Here is a 15349-nt window from a genome sequence, read left to right on the forward strand (position 1 = left end):
GTTTTATCCTTCTGAAAAGAGAATTTTCCATAGATAAAATGAATGTGTCTAAAAATTGGTAATATTGAAGAAGAACTTCTAGTTGTTCTTTCAAGAATATCTAGTGTAAGTTAACAAAAAAAGAAATGTCCTAATGCTTTAACACACAGGCATTTTGAAGATTGTTTTTACTTGTTCTTATTTGTATACAGTATTTTTATCATAAATAGTCAATTATGCCAGTATTGTACGTTCTGATGGTTTTTAGCTATCTGAAAATACACTGCTCAAAAAAATAAAGGGAACACTAATATAACACATCCTAGATCTGAATGAATGAACTAATCATATGAAATACTTTCGTCTTTACATAGTTGAATGTGCTGACAACAAAATCACACAGAAATGATCAATGGAAATCAAATTTATCAACCCATGGAGGTCTGGATATGGAGTCACACTCAAAATCAAAGTGGAAAACCACACTACAGGTTGATCCAACTCTGATGTAATGTCCTTAACCCCTTAAGGACTCAGCCCATTTTGGCCTTAAGGACTCAGACAATTTAATTTTTACGTTTTCATTTTTTCCTCCTCGCCTTCTAAAAATCATAACTCTTTTATATTTTCATCCACAGACTAGTATGAGGGCTTGTTTTTTGCGCGACCAGTTGTCCTTTGTAATGACATCACTCATTATATCATAAAATGTATGGCGCAACCAAAAAAACACTATTTTTGTGGGGAATTTAAAACGAAAAACGCAATTTTGCTAATTTTGGAAGGTTTTGTTTTCACGCCGTACAATTTATGGTAAAAATGATGTGTGTTCTTTATTCTGAGGGTCAATACGATTAAAATGATACCCATTATTATATACTTTTATATTATTGTTGCGCTTAAAAAAAATCACAAACTTTTTAACCAAATTAGTACGTTTATAATCCCTTTATTTTGATGACCTATAACTTTTTTATTTTTTCGTATAAGCGGCGGTATGGGGGCTCATTTTTTGCGCCATGATCTGTACTTTTTTTTGATACCACATTTGTATATAAAAAACTTTTAATACATTTTTTATAATTTTTTTTTTAAATAAAATGTATTAAAAAAGTAGGAATTTTGGACTTTTTAAATTTTTTTTCGTTCACGCCGTTCACCGTACGGGGATCATTAACATTTTATTTTAATAGTTCGGACATTTAGGCACGCGGCGATACCAAATATGTCTATAAAAAATGTTTTTTACGCTTTTTGGGGGTAAAATAGGAAAAAACGGACGTTTTACTTTTTTATTGGGGGAGGGGATTTTTCACTTTTTTTTTTACTTTTACATTTTTTTACATTTTTTTTTACACTTGAATAGTCCCCATAGGGGACTATTCATAGCAATACCATGATTGCTAATACTGATCTGTTCTATGTATAGGACATAGAACAGATCAGTATTATCGGTCATCTCCTGCTCTGGTCTGCTCCATCACAGACCAGAGCAGGAGACGCCGGGAGCCGCACGGAGGAAGGAGAGGGGACCTCCGTGCGGCGTTATGAATGATCGGATCCCCGCAGCAGCGCTGCGGGCGATCCGATCGTTCATTTTAATCGCGAACTGCCGCAGATGCCGGGATCTGTATTGATCCAGGCACCTGAGGGGTTAATGGCGGACGCCCGCGAGATCGCGGGCGTCGGCCATTGCCGGCGGGTCCCTGGCTGCGATGAGCAGCCGGGATCAGCCGCGCATGACACGGGCATCGCTCCGATGCCCGCGGTTATGCTTAGGACGTAAATGTACATCCTGGTGCGTTAAGTACCACCTCACCAGGACGTACATTTACGTCCTGCGTCCTTAAGGGGTTAAAGGGGTATTCCAGGGGAAAACTTTATTTTTTTTTTTTTAGATCAACTGGCTCCAGAAAGTTAAACAGATGTGTAAATTACTTCTATTAAAAAATCTTAATCCTTCCAATAATTATTAGCTACTGAAGTTGAGTTGTTCTTATCTGTCTGGAAACAGTGCTCTCTGCTGACATCTCTGCTTGTCTCAGGAACTGCACAGAGTAGAAGAGGTTTGCTATGGGAATATGCTTCGGGTCATCAGAGAGCACTTAGACAGAAAAGAACAACTCAAATTCAGCAGCTCATAAGTACTGAAAGGATTACGATTTTTTTTTATAGAAGTAATTTACAAATCTGGAGAGTACCAGTCCTCAAAAACACTAGGGAATAAGATATAGAAGGAAAAAGGAAGGAGAAGAGATGTGGATCCAGTAATTATAATTAAATTTGAATGTATTAATAATATATAATATATAAAATATAGTATAGGATATAAAATGACCAATCACTCTGCAGGTTCCTTGCAGAGATAAATGATATATTAACTAGTTGTAAATGTGATAAAAGATGAATAAAAGATTATTATATAGCACCAATCAATAAATATATTGTTAATATCCACTGTAGTGAGTTTGCAAGAAGTCTCTTTCGATAATCACAATTCATTCACAGTTAATCAAGCAGATAATTAATCCAAATCTATCCAGTGTTGAATATTGAATGAATCCTATGAGTCAATTGTAGCAGCATAAATCCTGTGAGTCAATTGTGGCAGCTATAGCAACTATGTTGCGATCTCAGGTAAATGTATCAAAGCTGTGTCGGCAATGTAACAATGTGTAGGTGCACAGCACCACTCACCCTCCTTTACAGACCTCGGTGGACTTCGGATAACGATGTTTTTGATGGTTGGCAGGTAGCGATGTCAGCGGGTAGCGATGCTGACAGGCAGCGGTGTCCTGCAGATAGCGGACGCTGTCAGTAGTTGCATTATCAGTCCGGGTCGTGGTCTGGGTGAGTGGTTCTCCGGTGGGCTGTAAGTATCCTGGGCTGGCACGGAGAGGCGTCCGGCCTTGGGAGGTATTGTCCAGGAACCTTGCCGTCCGGGGCTGTGGATGGATGACTGGGAGCAGCTGCATGTCTGAATGATGCGCTAACAATGTGCGCATTTCAGTGGTCCCGATTTCGCGGGCATCCAGCAGTTGCAAGTCACAAGGAGCGGGTATAGTCTATTTTAAGTGATGTACACTTAATAGTAAGGTGCTTAATAATAAGTCAGACGCGTTTCAAGGTCTGCGGGCCTTTTCTTCAGTTACAATATAGTATTATTACTATATTGTCACTGAAGAAAAGGCCCGCAGGCCTTGAAACGCATCTGACTTATTGAATTATAATTACTGGATCCACATCTCTTCTCCTTCCTTTTTCCTTCTATATCTTATTCCTTAGTGTTCTTGAGGACTGGTACTCTCCATATTAATTCTACATTACTCTAGGCCTTATTGGGTGAAGGCATCACCTTTAACCTCGAATACTCATACCCCCATATCCTAAGTGAGCTACACACCCTTTTTTGCATAATTTACAAATCTGTTTAACTTTCTGGAGCCAGTTGATATATAAAAAAAAGTTTTTCCTGAATAACCCCTTTAAAACAAGTCAAAATGAGGCTCAGTAGTGTGTGTGTGGCCTCCACGTGCCTGTATGACCTCCCTACAATGCCTGGGCATTCTCCTGATGAGGTGGCGGATGGTCTCCTTAGGGATGTCCTCCCAGACCTGGACTAAAGCATCCGCCAACTCCTGGACAGTCTGTGGTGGATGGAGTGAGACATGATGTCCCAGATGTGCTCAATCAGATTCAGGTCTGGGGAACGGGCGGGCCAGTCCATAGCATCAATGCCTTCCACTTGCAGGAACTATTGACACACTCCAGCCACATGAGGTCTAGCATTGTCTCGCATTAGGAGGAACCCAGAGCCAACTGCACCAGCAAATGGTCTCACAAGGGGTCTGAGGATCTCATCTCGGTACCTAATGGCAGTCAGGATACCTCTGACCAGCACATGGAGGGCTGTGCGGCCCCCCAAAGAAATGCCACACCACACCATTACTGACCCACCGCCAAACTGGTCATGCTGGAGGATTTTGCAGATAGCAGAACGTTCTCCACGTTGTCTCCAGACTCTGTCACGTCTGTCACATGTGCTCAGTGTGAACCTGCTTTCATCTGTGAAGAGCACAGGGCGCCAGTGGCGAATTTGCCAATCTTGGTGTTCTCTGGCAAATGCCAAATGTCCTGCACAGTGTTGGGCTGTAAGCACAACCCCCACCTGTGGACGTCAGGCCCTCATACCACCCTCGTGGAGTCTGTTTCTGACCGTTTGAGTAGACACATGCACATTTGTGGCCTGCTGGAGGCCATTTTACAGAGTTCTGGCAGTGCTCCTCCTGCTCCTCCTTGCACAAAGGCAGAGGTAGTGGTCCTGCTGCTGGGTTGTTGCCCTCCTACGGCCTCCTCCACGTCTCCTGGTAGCGCCTCCATGCTCTGGACACTATACTGACAGACACAGCAAACCTTCTTGCCACAGCTCGCATTGATGTGCCATCCTGGGTGAACTGCACTACCTGAGCAACTTGTGTGGGTTGTAGACTCCGTCTCATGCTACCACTAGAGTGAAAGCACCGCCAGCATTCAAAAGTGACCAAAACATTAGCCACAAAGCATAGGAACTGAGAAGTGGTCTGTAATCACCACCTGCAGAACCAGTCCTTTATTGGGAGTGTCTTGCTAATTTCATATAATTTCCACCTGTTGTCTGTTCTATTTGCACAACAGCATGTGAAATTGATTGTCAATCAATGTTTCTTCCTGAGTGGACAGTGTGATTTCACAGAAGTGTGATTGACTTGGAGTTACATTGTGCTGTTTAAGTGTTCCCTTAATTTTTTTGAGCAGTGTAGGTTAGTGACATACCCATAATATTTTGGAGAACAATTTGCAAGTCTTCCAGATTTATATGTGGTAGTATGCAGTGTTTTTTGTCTCGATGAGTTTAAGTTCTTACTAAATGTAAAAATCCTATTCCTTTTGCAGTGACCTCATCAATTTCATGACAAGTGGACCAATAGTAGCGATGGAAGTAATTGGAGATGATGCTGTTTCTGCCTGGAGAAAATTATTGGGTCCAACAAACTGTAGTGTAGCACGAAGTGAATCCCCTCAAAGTATACGAGCTAGATTTGGTACCGATGGAACAAAAAATGCAGCTCACGGCTCTGACTCCATTGCTTCTGCTGCAAGAGTAAGTGCTCTTTGTGTCCATTGTGAACAATCTATTTTTAGTAGAAATGTACCTTATAATACATGCAAAAGAACATATTTGAGTTTTTATAGTTCCCACACACATTTTTGCCATATATTTCTCCAAATGCAAAAAAAGGAAAACTCAGCTTTTTCTAGAACTATATTGTTCTGCTTGGGTGATATGAGACTTTTTTTTTTTTTTTAAATCCCATTCACTATTATTAAAAACTTTTTTTACATTTTTTTTTTAACAAACTACAGCAGGAAATTGTAGACTTAAAGGGGTTCTCCGGTGCTTAGACATCTTATCCCCTATCCAAAGGATAGGGGATAAGATGCCTGATCGCGGAAGTCCCGCCGCTGGGGACCCCCGTGATCTTGCACACGGGACCCTGTTTATAATCAGTCCCCGGAGCATGTTCGCTCCGGGTCTGATTACCGGCGACCACAGGGCCGAGGGCGTGTGACGTCACGTCTTCGCGACGGCGTGTGACATCACGCCTTCGCCCCCGTGTGACGTCACGCTCCGCCCCTCAATGCAAGCCTTTCGGAGGGGGCGTGATAGCTGTCACGCCCCCTCCATAGGCTTGCATTGAGGGGGTCACGCGGGGACGGGCTGATTATAAACGAGGGACTGATTATAAACAGGGTGCCGCGTGCAAGATCATTGGGGTCCCCAGTGGCGGGACCCCCGCGATCAGGCATCTTATCCCCTATCCTTTGGATAGGGGATAAGATGTCTAAGCACCGGAGTACCCCTTTAAGAGAGTTCTCTGTACTCTGTACACTCACTGCCATTCTAAATGACTGGAAAAAGGATGGTTAATATTAACAGTGATGCTTCTTCCTCATGAGTGACATATATAGATAGCTGTATAAGATGTATCCGCAAACATGAAGTGTTTTGTTAAATACAAATATAATTATCTGTCTTTTTCCATGTAGCCTGAAAGGATTTTTGATGCATCGATTCATACAAATAAGTTGGTATGCCACCAGAGAGTAGAATAGCTAGTTTTGCCCCTTTGTTGCTTGTGCATAGAAATGTTGCATGGCTTATGCTCACAGGTTTATTCTCTATTCTTGCATGCAACACGCATTGATATCATTTTTGTGTAGGGGGTCTTAAGTGTCATAGTAATGCAAATAAAAAAGGCTGAAATATGCAAATAAGAAAAAGGCTGAAATATGCAAATAAGAAAAAGGCTGAAATATGAATGGTGTAAGGCAATGTTTACACCAGTGTCATTGTTTGTTGTTCTGCATTGTCCTAGGTGTAAAATAACAGCAGTGGACCCTGTTGTTTGGTCTTCCACCACAGTGTTTGGTATTTTACCAGACGAAATAGCGTAGCATGCGGCTTTTTTTTTATAGCATTTGATATAGCCACATAAGCCTTTTATACTGCAGGGTGCTCACTTAATGCAAGCAAACCCTCTATCCATAGCAACATATTATTTATATATACTTAAATAGTCATGTGCCTTTTATACTATTTCCAGCTGTAACCATGACTTATTGTACACCTAAAATATTGATTCCTGTTCCAGACCAATGAATATGAAGGGAAATCATTCTTGGGACTTTGGTCTAAACATATATTATATTCCGACATATTTTGCTGTTATGAGAGCAGGAAAACTTGTTCGCATTCCTGCACAATACATTCCCACTATACTGCAAGTTTTATTAGACTGGGGGACTGGGATATTATGTAGATCAGATAGGAATTGCACCCGGCTATGACTGTTCACACATTTAGTCAGACTGCAAGTGTGGCCTAAAGGGGTACTCCGGTGGAAAACTTTTTTTATTTATTTTTTTATCAACTGGTGCCAGAAAGTTAAACAGATTTGTAAATTACTTCTATTTAAAAATGTTAATCCTTCCAGTACTTATTAGCTGCTGAATACTACAGAGGAAATTATTTTCTTTTTGGAACACAGTGCTCTCTGCTGAAATCATGACCAAAGTGCTCTCTGCTGACATCTCTGTCCATTTTAGGAACTGTCCAGGGTAAAAGGAAATCCGCATAGCAAACATATGCTGTTCTAGACAGTTCATAAAATGGACAGAGATGTTAGCAGAGAACACTGTGGTCATAATGTCAGCAGAGAGCTCTGTGTTCCAAAAAGAAAAGAATGTCCTCTGTAGTATTCAGCAGCTAATAAATACTGGAAGGATTAAAAATTTTTTATAGAAGTAATTTACAAATCTGTCTAACTTTCTGGCACCAGTTGATCAAAAAAAAAAAGTTTTCCACCGGAGTACCCCTTTAATGAAAGTCCCAACAGCCGGACCCCTGTGATCATACCTCTTATCCCCTGTCCTTTGGATAGGGGATAAGACGTATAAAGCCGTAATACCCCTTTACTTCGGTGGAAAACTTTTTTTTTTTAATCAACTGGTGCCAGAAAGGTAAACAGATTTGTAATTACTTTTATTAAAAATTCCTAATCCTTACAGTAATTATTAGCGGCTGTATACTACAGAGGAAATTCTTTTCTTTTAGGATTTATTTTCTGCCACGACTACAGTGCTCTCTGCTGACACCTTTGTCCATTATAGGAACTGTCCAAAGCATGGGATTTTCTCCTGCTTTGGACAGTTCCTGACATGGACAGAGGTGTCAGCAGAGAGCACTGTGGTTGTGACAGAAAAGAAATCGCAAAAGAAAAGAATTTCCTCTGTAGTATACAGCCGCTAATAAGTACTGGAAGGATTAAGATTTTTTTTTTTTTATAGAAGTAATTTATTAATCTGTTTAACTTTCTGACATCAGTTGATTTAAAAAAAAATTGTTTTCAACCAGAGTTCCCCTTTTAACATTGTGAAAAGGTTTGTATTCCTACGCAGTCTAACTCAGTCATCACTGATTGGACAGTGTTACTGTGTAGGAATATACATCATTGACAAGGAAAATAGTTGACTCGGTACATAGTTGTAGGAAAAAAAACCTTACCGCACACACAGGACTGAGGCCGGGTCGCCCTGTGTGTCAATCAAAAGCCGGTGACAGATGCCTGTTGCAGCGGATTACCCGCAGTGGGAAATACATGATGGATGCGGTGTGTGTGACCCCCTACCCTAAAGGTACCCATAGCTTTTTAGCAAGGTGAATTTGGTATGATGCAATTTTAGTCCTTTGATCCATTGTCTTCTGTGATATTACAACTGAATTGTCACCTAGCCCAAGTGTTAGTAAAAAGGTGTCTCCAACAAATCATCACGCATCGCTCCTGAATAAACCTCTTAGCATCCTGGTATTAGAGTTTTGCTTCTGTAGAGCCTGTTATTACAGATTGCAGTTTTGTTTTAAGGTCTTAAAAAAAAAAAATGTATGTATTATTAATTATTTTTCTTGTAACCTCTGCTAGGAGTTAGAGTTTTTCTTTCCATCCAGTGGAGGCCGTGGACCAAAAAACACAGCCAAATTCACCCAGTGTACCTGCTGCATTATTAAACCCCATGCAGTATCAGAAGGTGAGCAGAGCTTTATTTTGTTATTTTATGAATCCAATTTCTTTTCAGTATTTTATCTCATGTCTTCATCGTATTCCGAAAAAAAAAAAAAAAGCAAAATAAATGAGAAACCACATCCACCTCCATGTCACATACTGCAGTTTAAAGGAAATATGATAATCCCTCTGTTTAAGCTGTTTTCATGCAGTTGTATTTTACATGGCCAGAGTTTGGCCCTTTTCTATATTTATACTGTGATTTTGCCATTTTCCTAAACTAGAATAAATATTAATTTTTCATTTTATGTTCTCAGTTACTTTCCAAACAATCGTAAGAACAGGGCTTTATTTTTCACACTTTCTTTCCTAATGGGCAGTGACCATTTGCAAGTATAGATAGTAAAAGAAGTCCAGCATTTAATGTTAGTGTATCCATATGTCCCACAAGTGAGTAAAGTTGGGCATATGTATATAAGGAAACAGTTAGTAGCCTAATCCAGCTCTGTTATTTCTGTAGAATTAAAGGGGAGTCATCTTGTAATAGTGGAACGGCCAAAGAAATGCCAACATGGCTGATTCTCTTTTACTCTGCAATAGAATGGGCAGCGGGTGGAGCTGTTACAGGGTGCAGAGATTTGTGGGATTTACTGGTCCGATCAATCATAACGTTAAAACAACCTGCCAAATACTACAAGGTACAGTCTCCATGTATAGGACTTGTTTGTCCAGCTCATACCACGAATGCTTAATCAGATCTGGGGAATTTGGAGGCAAAGTCAACACCTGAAACTGTTTGTTATGTGCTTCAATCCTTCCACACACTATACTGGCAGTGTGGCACATTAATGACTTGTCCCTTAACCATTCCTGTTCTGTCTTGGCTTTGAGCTTATGGTCATTTTCTTGTTGAAAGTTGAGCCTAGGGCTGGGCGGTATACCGGTTCATACCGAATACCGAAATTTTTGGGCTGCACGATATTAATTTTTCCCATACCGCAATACCGGTTTGGCCCCTCCCCCTTGGGAATGAATTAATCAGCCCAGCGCAGCGCTGTCCCCACATCGGGGAACTAATCATGCATGACCCGCGAGCGCTCTTCTGCTCCCCCCACCAAATCATGTGACCCGCCAGCGCTGTTCTACTCCCGCCACCAAATCATGTTACCCGCCAGCGCTGTTCTACTCCCCCCCCCCACCAAATCATGTTACCCGCCAGCGCTGTTCTGCTCCCCCCCAATTATTTATACTCTGCTTCTTACATGACAGTGGGCTCAGCCTATCACTGGCCGGGGCGGGACATCGCTGCGGCCGGTGATAGGCTGACGGCTGTCCGACGTTCCAGTCCCCAGTGTAAGGCCAAAATAGGTAAGTTAAAGTTTATTTTCTTTATCTTTTGCAGCCCGGGCATAGGGATACAGCGTACAGCAGTGGTCTCAAATCTGCAGACCTCCAGCTGTTGCACAACTACAACTCCGCTGTCCGGGCATGCTGGGAGTTGTAGTTTTGCAACATCTGGAGGTCCACAGGTTGGAGACCACTGGCGTATAGTGAGTTCCAGCGCTAGCAGCCCCCAACAAAGAGGAGGAGGGCAGTGCTTGCAGGTGACACATGTGAGTAGTACCCCGCTGGGCTGATAATTAATTGGGGGGGAGCAGAAGAGCGCTCGCGGGTCACATGATTTGGGGTGGGGGTGAGGTGGGGGTGAAAGAAATAGTTATATACCGTGGAACCGCCATAAGTTACAAAAATACCGTGATACACATATTTGGTCATACCGCCCAGCTCTAGTTGAACCTTTAGCTCTGTCCGTGGTCCAGAGCGCTCTGGATCCAGTTTTTATTAAGAATATCTTTATACTTTGCTTTATTGAGTTTTCCCTGAACGCCGACCAGTCTCCCTGTCCCAGATGCTGAAAACACCCCCATAGCATGATTCTGCCTCCAACATGCTTTACTGTATGATACTATTGAGAAGGTGATGAGCAGGACCTTGATTTCCTTTAGACATGATGCTTAGAATTAAGACACTCCAATTAACCAATTAATATCGTAACTTGAGGGGCCACTGTATATATATTTTTTTTTACCTCCAATTAACTTTGGCATTTTGTTTTTAATTTAAAATGTTTTTATAGAAAAACGTTTAAATTGGATACTAAAGGAATTAAGAGGGAGAAAACATTCTGGAGTGGTGAAGAAGAAGCTGTCCCATAATACTAAGTACCCTTCTCTTCCAGCTGATGTTCCCCTCTAACCCTCTGTGACAATGTTTCATAGACATATCAGCTAACCTCCACCTATATGTAGACTTTTAACAAGCCTGATGCTGCAGGACTGGTTAGTGTCACAGTAGGTATGGGGACCCCTAGTGGTGGGATTTTCAGGAGACGTTTTCTTTGTTAAAGGGGTATTCCAGGCAAAAACTTTTTTTTATATATCAACTGGCTCCGGAAAGTTAAACAGATTTGTAAATTACTTCTATTAAAAAATCTTAATCCTTCCAATAGTTATTAGCTTCTGAAGTTGAGTTGCTGTTTTCTGTCTAACTGCTTTCTGATGACTCACATCCCGGGAGCTGTCCAGCTCCTATGGGGATATTCTCCCATCATGCACAGCTCCCGTGACGTGACATCATCATTGAGCAGTTAGACAGAAAACTTCAGAAGCTAATATCTATTGGAAGGATTAAGATTTTTTAATAGAAGTAATTTACAAATCTGTTTAACTTTCCAGAGCCAGTTGATATATATAAAAAAAAGTTTTTGCCTGGAATACCCCTTTAAATATTCAAAAAAAAAATGGAAACAACCATATTACAAAAGGTCTTTAATTACCATCAGTAACAATATATAAAAATGTTTGGGATCTGACCGTGCCCATTTAAAGTTTCCCAAGTTCTAAAAAATATTGTGTGACTATCTGCTTTTTATGAAACCTAGCGCTGTTTTTTTAATTTTTTTTATTGCATTATTCACTATGCAGGACAAATTATGTGAGAAATGTTTTTGTTACAGATTCAGCAATACCATTTATGTTGAAATGCCTTTTAAATTATTTTTATTTATTTTTATTTTTTTGCATAAATAAAGTATTTTGTTAGGGAAAACTTTTTATTTAAGAATGTATACCTGTGTACCGTCATTGGTCGGATGGCTTTACAGGGGGAAACATCTGTAAATCACTTAGGACCGTGGTACCTAGGAGGTTTAATGTCCAGGATAAAAGTATCCATTCCATGCAACGTTTAGAGTAGAGTCGCTCTTTAATGGTGCTCAAGCTTAAAGGGGAACTCTGGTAAAAAAAAAAAATGTTTTCAAATCAACTTGTTCCACAAAGTTAAACAGTTTTGTAAATTACTTCTATTTAAAAATCTTAACGCTTCCTGTACTTATCAGCTGCTATATACTACAGATATACTTCAGAGAAATTTGTGAAGTTCTTTTCAGTCTGACCACAGTGCTCTCTGCTGACACCTCAGTCCGTGTCAGGAACTATCCAGAGCAGGAGAGTTTTTTTTTATGGGGATTTGCTTCTAATTTGGACAGTTCCTGACAGACAGGTGTCAGCAGAGAGCACTGTGGTCAGACAGAAAAGAACTGCACAATTTTCTCTGTAGCATACAGCTGCTGATAAGTTCGGGAAGGATTAAGATTTTGAAATAGAAGTAATTTACAAATCTGTTTAACTTTCTGGCACCAGTTGATTTGAAAACATTTGTTTTCCACTTGTTTCCACCGGAGTTCTCCTTTAAGACCCAATAGTAACCATATTAGTGGTCTTGCATGGGTTAATTATTATGGTAGCTTTGTTTTTATTAATTGCTTTTCGTGACCATGGGTGCTTGTATCAACCTTGAACTAGTATCTACTTTCTTATCTGTACCTCTGCAAAATGCCTTCTTGAATGCATGCCATCCTTTGGCTATAAAACAATGCATCTATTTATAATTAGCTTTTTACTACACAAGTGATAATAGGCTTTTGTGAAACTATTTTATTGGGGTTTTGGCTCTAGTACAGCTATGTTCACATCACATTTGTAGCCTACTTTTGGTGTATACATGGAAAAAACCTCCTGGCATATACACCGAATTTTTCTATAGGGCACCGTTTCCTTGAGTCCAAAAAACTGTCCTTTTGATATGAGCAAGCTTATTAGCAATGTATCCCTCTGTATGCCTGTACATATACCAGCAGAGTACACTGAAAATATGATCAAAGCCTTAAAAAGAGCCTGTCACTTAAAGAGCCACTGTCATTGTTAAAAACTTTTCATATATTGCAGGACTCATTATAATATGACATTTCACAATATACACCTGTTAAAAAAATATATATATAATTTTCACCTGAAATTCAAGCTCAAAATAGCCACCACTAGGGGTCGCCTGTCTTTTAGCCAGACAGACTAGTCTAGATTTTACAGCATACTGGATACCGGCCGTAAAGCATACCGGTATCCAGTATAGGAGATTTCTATTGTGTATGCAAAACTACAGATAAAGGATGTGTGGACATGCTGGGAGCTGTAATTTTAAAACCGCTGGAGGCAACACTGCTCTAACACAGTTATTTACAAACATTGCAGCTTCAGTTGTTACTAAAGTACAACTCCCAGCATGCTGAAATAGTCAAAGCCTTCTCGGACTCCTAAATGACAAAGAAGTTGATTAGACATTCAGGAGTCTGTGAAAGATGAATGACACACATAGTGACAGCTATGCTGATTAGCATCCAGCTTTACTAGGAGAAGATAAAACAGATAGAACAGGTATTCATAAAAATGCTGTACTTTTATCTAAAAAATCCTTGCACTAATTTTATAAAGATCTATTCTTATATTTATACATTTTATCCTGTTATGAATTCACCTTAATGTCTTCTGATTACTGCAGGCAAGCTCCAAGTATCTTCCTCTGACACATGACACAGCATAAAACCAGAGAGGAAAGGGTTACAGAGTAGAGAGCACTGATTGGCTGACTGCCCAGGCTTGCTCCTGTGAGGGAGACAGACTGACACGCCCCCTCCAGTCTGCACAATGAAAAAGTAACTCACCAGCAGATAAATGCTTATATCTCTGGATATATAGGTCCGAGACACATAAAAATGATCTGTTACTCAGGACCCAATCCTGATCATGTGCATATCACTTTTTTTCTTTTCTTTGCACTATGACAGGTACGCTTTAACCATTCTCAGTAAAGCATTGAATAGATCCTGTCTTGCTTTCCAGGCTTGGTTCATGATTTGATACTCTTGTATTAGTCTAATACCATTTTTGCAGAGTAGGTGGGACTGAATTCATATGCAAGTATGTCATTTGCATTTATTGCACAATTTAACTCATAATTATACCAAACATGTTATATCAGTTAAATACATATACAAGGATTGACCAGAACACCTAATAATGTGAAGGTCACACTTGTGTTGCTAGCTGTGATGTGTCAAGGATTTGAGTTCAAAAGTCCTCTAAAGGTTTCCTGCCTAACACCAAGATATTAGCAGAAGAACCTTTAGGTCCTGTAAGTTGTGAGATAGGAACCCCATGGATTTTACTTGTTTTTCCAGTAAATTCCTTAGAAACTCTATTGGATAGAGATCTGGGGAATTCAGAGGCCAAGTCAACATTTGACCGGTTTGTCGTGTTCTTTAAACTGTTCCTAAACAATTGTTAAAGTGTGCCTGAAATGTTATACTTCTATTAGGAAATACTGTTACTGTCTACAGTAGTGTTTCGGCAGGTGATACTTGTAATATCTACATGAATGCCTGGAACCAAGCTTTCCCAGCAGGCTATTCCACTGTCTCCTAGTGCGTCCTGGTGACATCTTTTCTCCATATAAGTGCTGCACACACTTACTGGGCCATCCACATCATGAATATGAAAATGATTCATTAGACCACACGTTACCATTGCTTGATGTCAGGTGTGATGCTTAGGTGCCTATTGTAACCATTGGTGTTTATGGGTCAACATGCACTTCCTTATTAGTTTGTGCATACACATCAAGCTGTGATGTATTTTTTGTTGTGAAACCTTTCTGTCATAGCCAGCATTTAAATATTCATGTACTCATTAAGGTAAAACAACACTTTTTTTCATAGGTCTTTCTTTAAAAAAAAAAAAAAACATTTGGTTTGTTTTCTACAGCTACTATCATCAGTAAAGTCCATCAGAAAAGCAATTTTCTGAAGGAAACTTTAGAGCTGATTTACAACCACATCAAAGTTGAATTTTGATTTGATCAAAAATCTTTTGAAAGTTGGCTTAGGAGAGAAGAGAAAGGCTTGTCAGAGAATTGCTTCTCCAACAGACTTTACTCATAGCAGAAGCTGTAGATCACAAAATAAAATACAATTTTAAATATAGACCTATGGAGAAATTGTTTATTTTTTTTTGTACCATTATAAGTAAAAAGCTGGAATAAAAAAAAATAATTGCTTTGTTGAAGGTGTCCATAGCCTTTTATGTTTAACCTTTTTTACAGTAGTAACTGTAGCAAAGTGACTAATTTGGTTCACTGATGACCTTGCTTGAACCATTTTTGGTAACTTTGATGGTTAGATGACTGGTTCAGAACATCTTTACAGTATGGCCTTTGTCGAATTCATATCCTTTTGGTAATTTCAACACGTTACAGTTTAGGAGTTCTGTGGTAAAAAATAACTTATTCCCTATCCAAAGGATAGGGGATAAGTTATAGATTGCGAAGGGTCCAAGCACTTGGACCCCCCCTCCCCCCCGCTATCTCCTGAACGGAAC

General features: G+C 40.0%; 1 protein-coding gene across 1 annotated transcript in view; it reads left to right on the forward strand.

Moving 5' to 3' along the window:
• NME7 (NME/NM23 family member 7) overlaps window positions 1-15349 on the forward strand; it is a 185791-nt gene that overhangs the window by 86605 nt on the left and 83837 nt on the right. Inside the window, exons 6-7 of the mRNA XM_056558201.1 lie at window positions 4912-5119; window positions 8499-8604. Coding sequence (XP_056414176.1) covers window positions 4912-5119; window positions 8499-8604 — 314 coding nt within the window. The remainder of the gene's footprint in view (window positions 1-4911; window positions 5120-8498; window positions 8605-15349) is intronic.

This window comes from Hyla sarda, chromosome 2 (genome assembly GCF_029499605.1).
Source record: "Hyla sarda isolate aHylSar1 chromosome 2, aHylSar1.hap1, whole genome shotgun sequence".
NCBI classification, from domain to species: Eukaryota; Metazoa; Chordata; class Amphibia; order Anura; family Hylidae; genus Hyla; species Hyla sarda.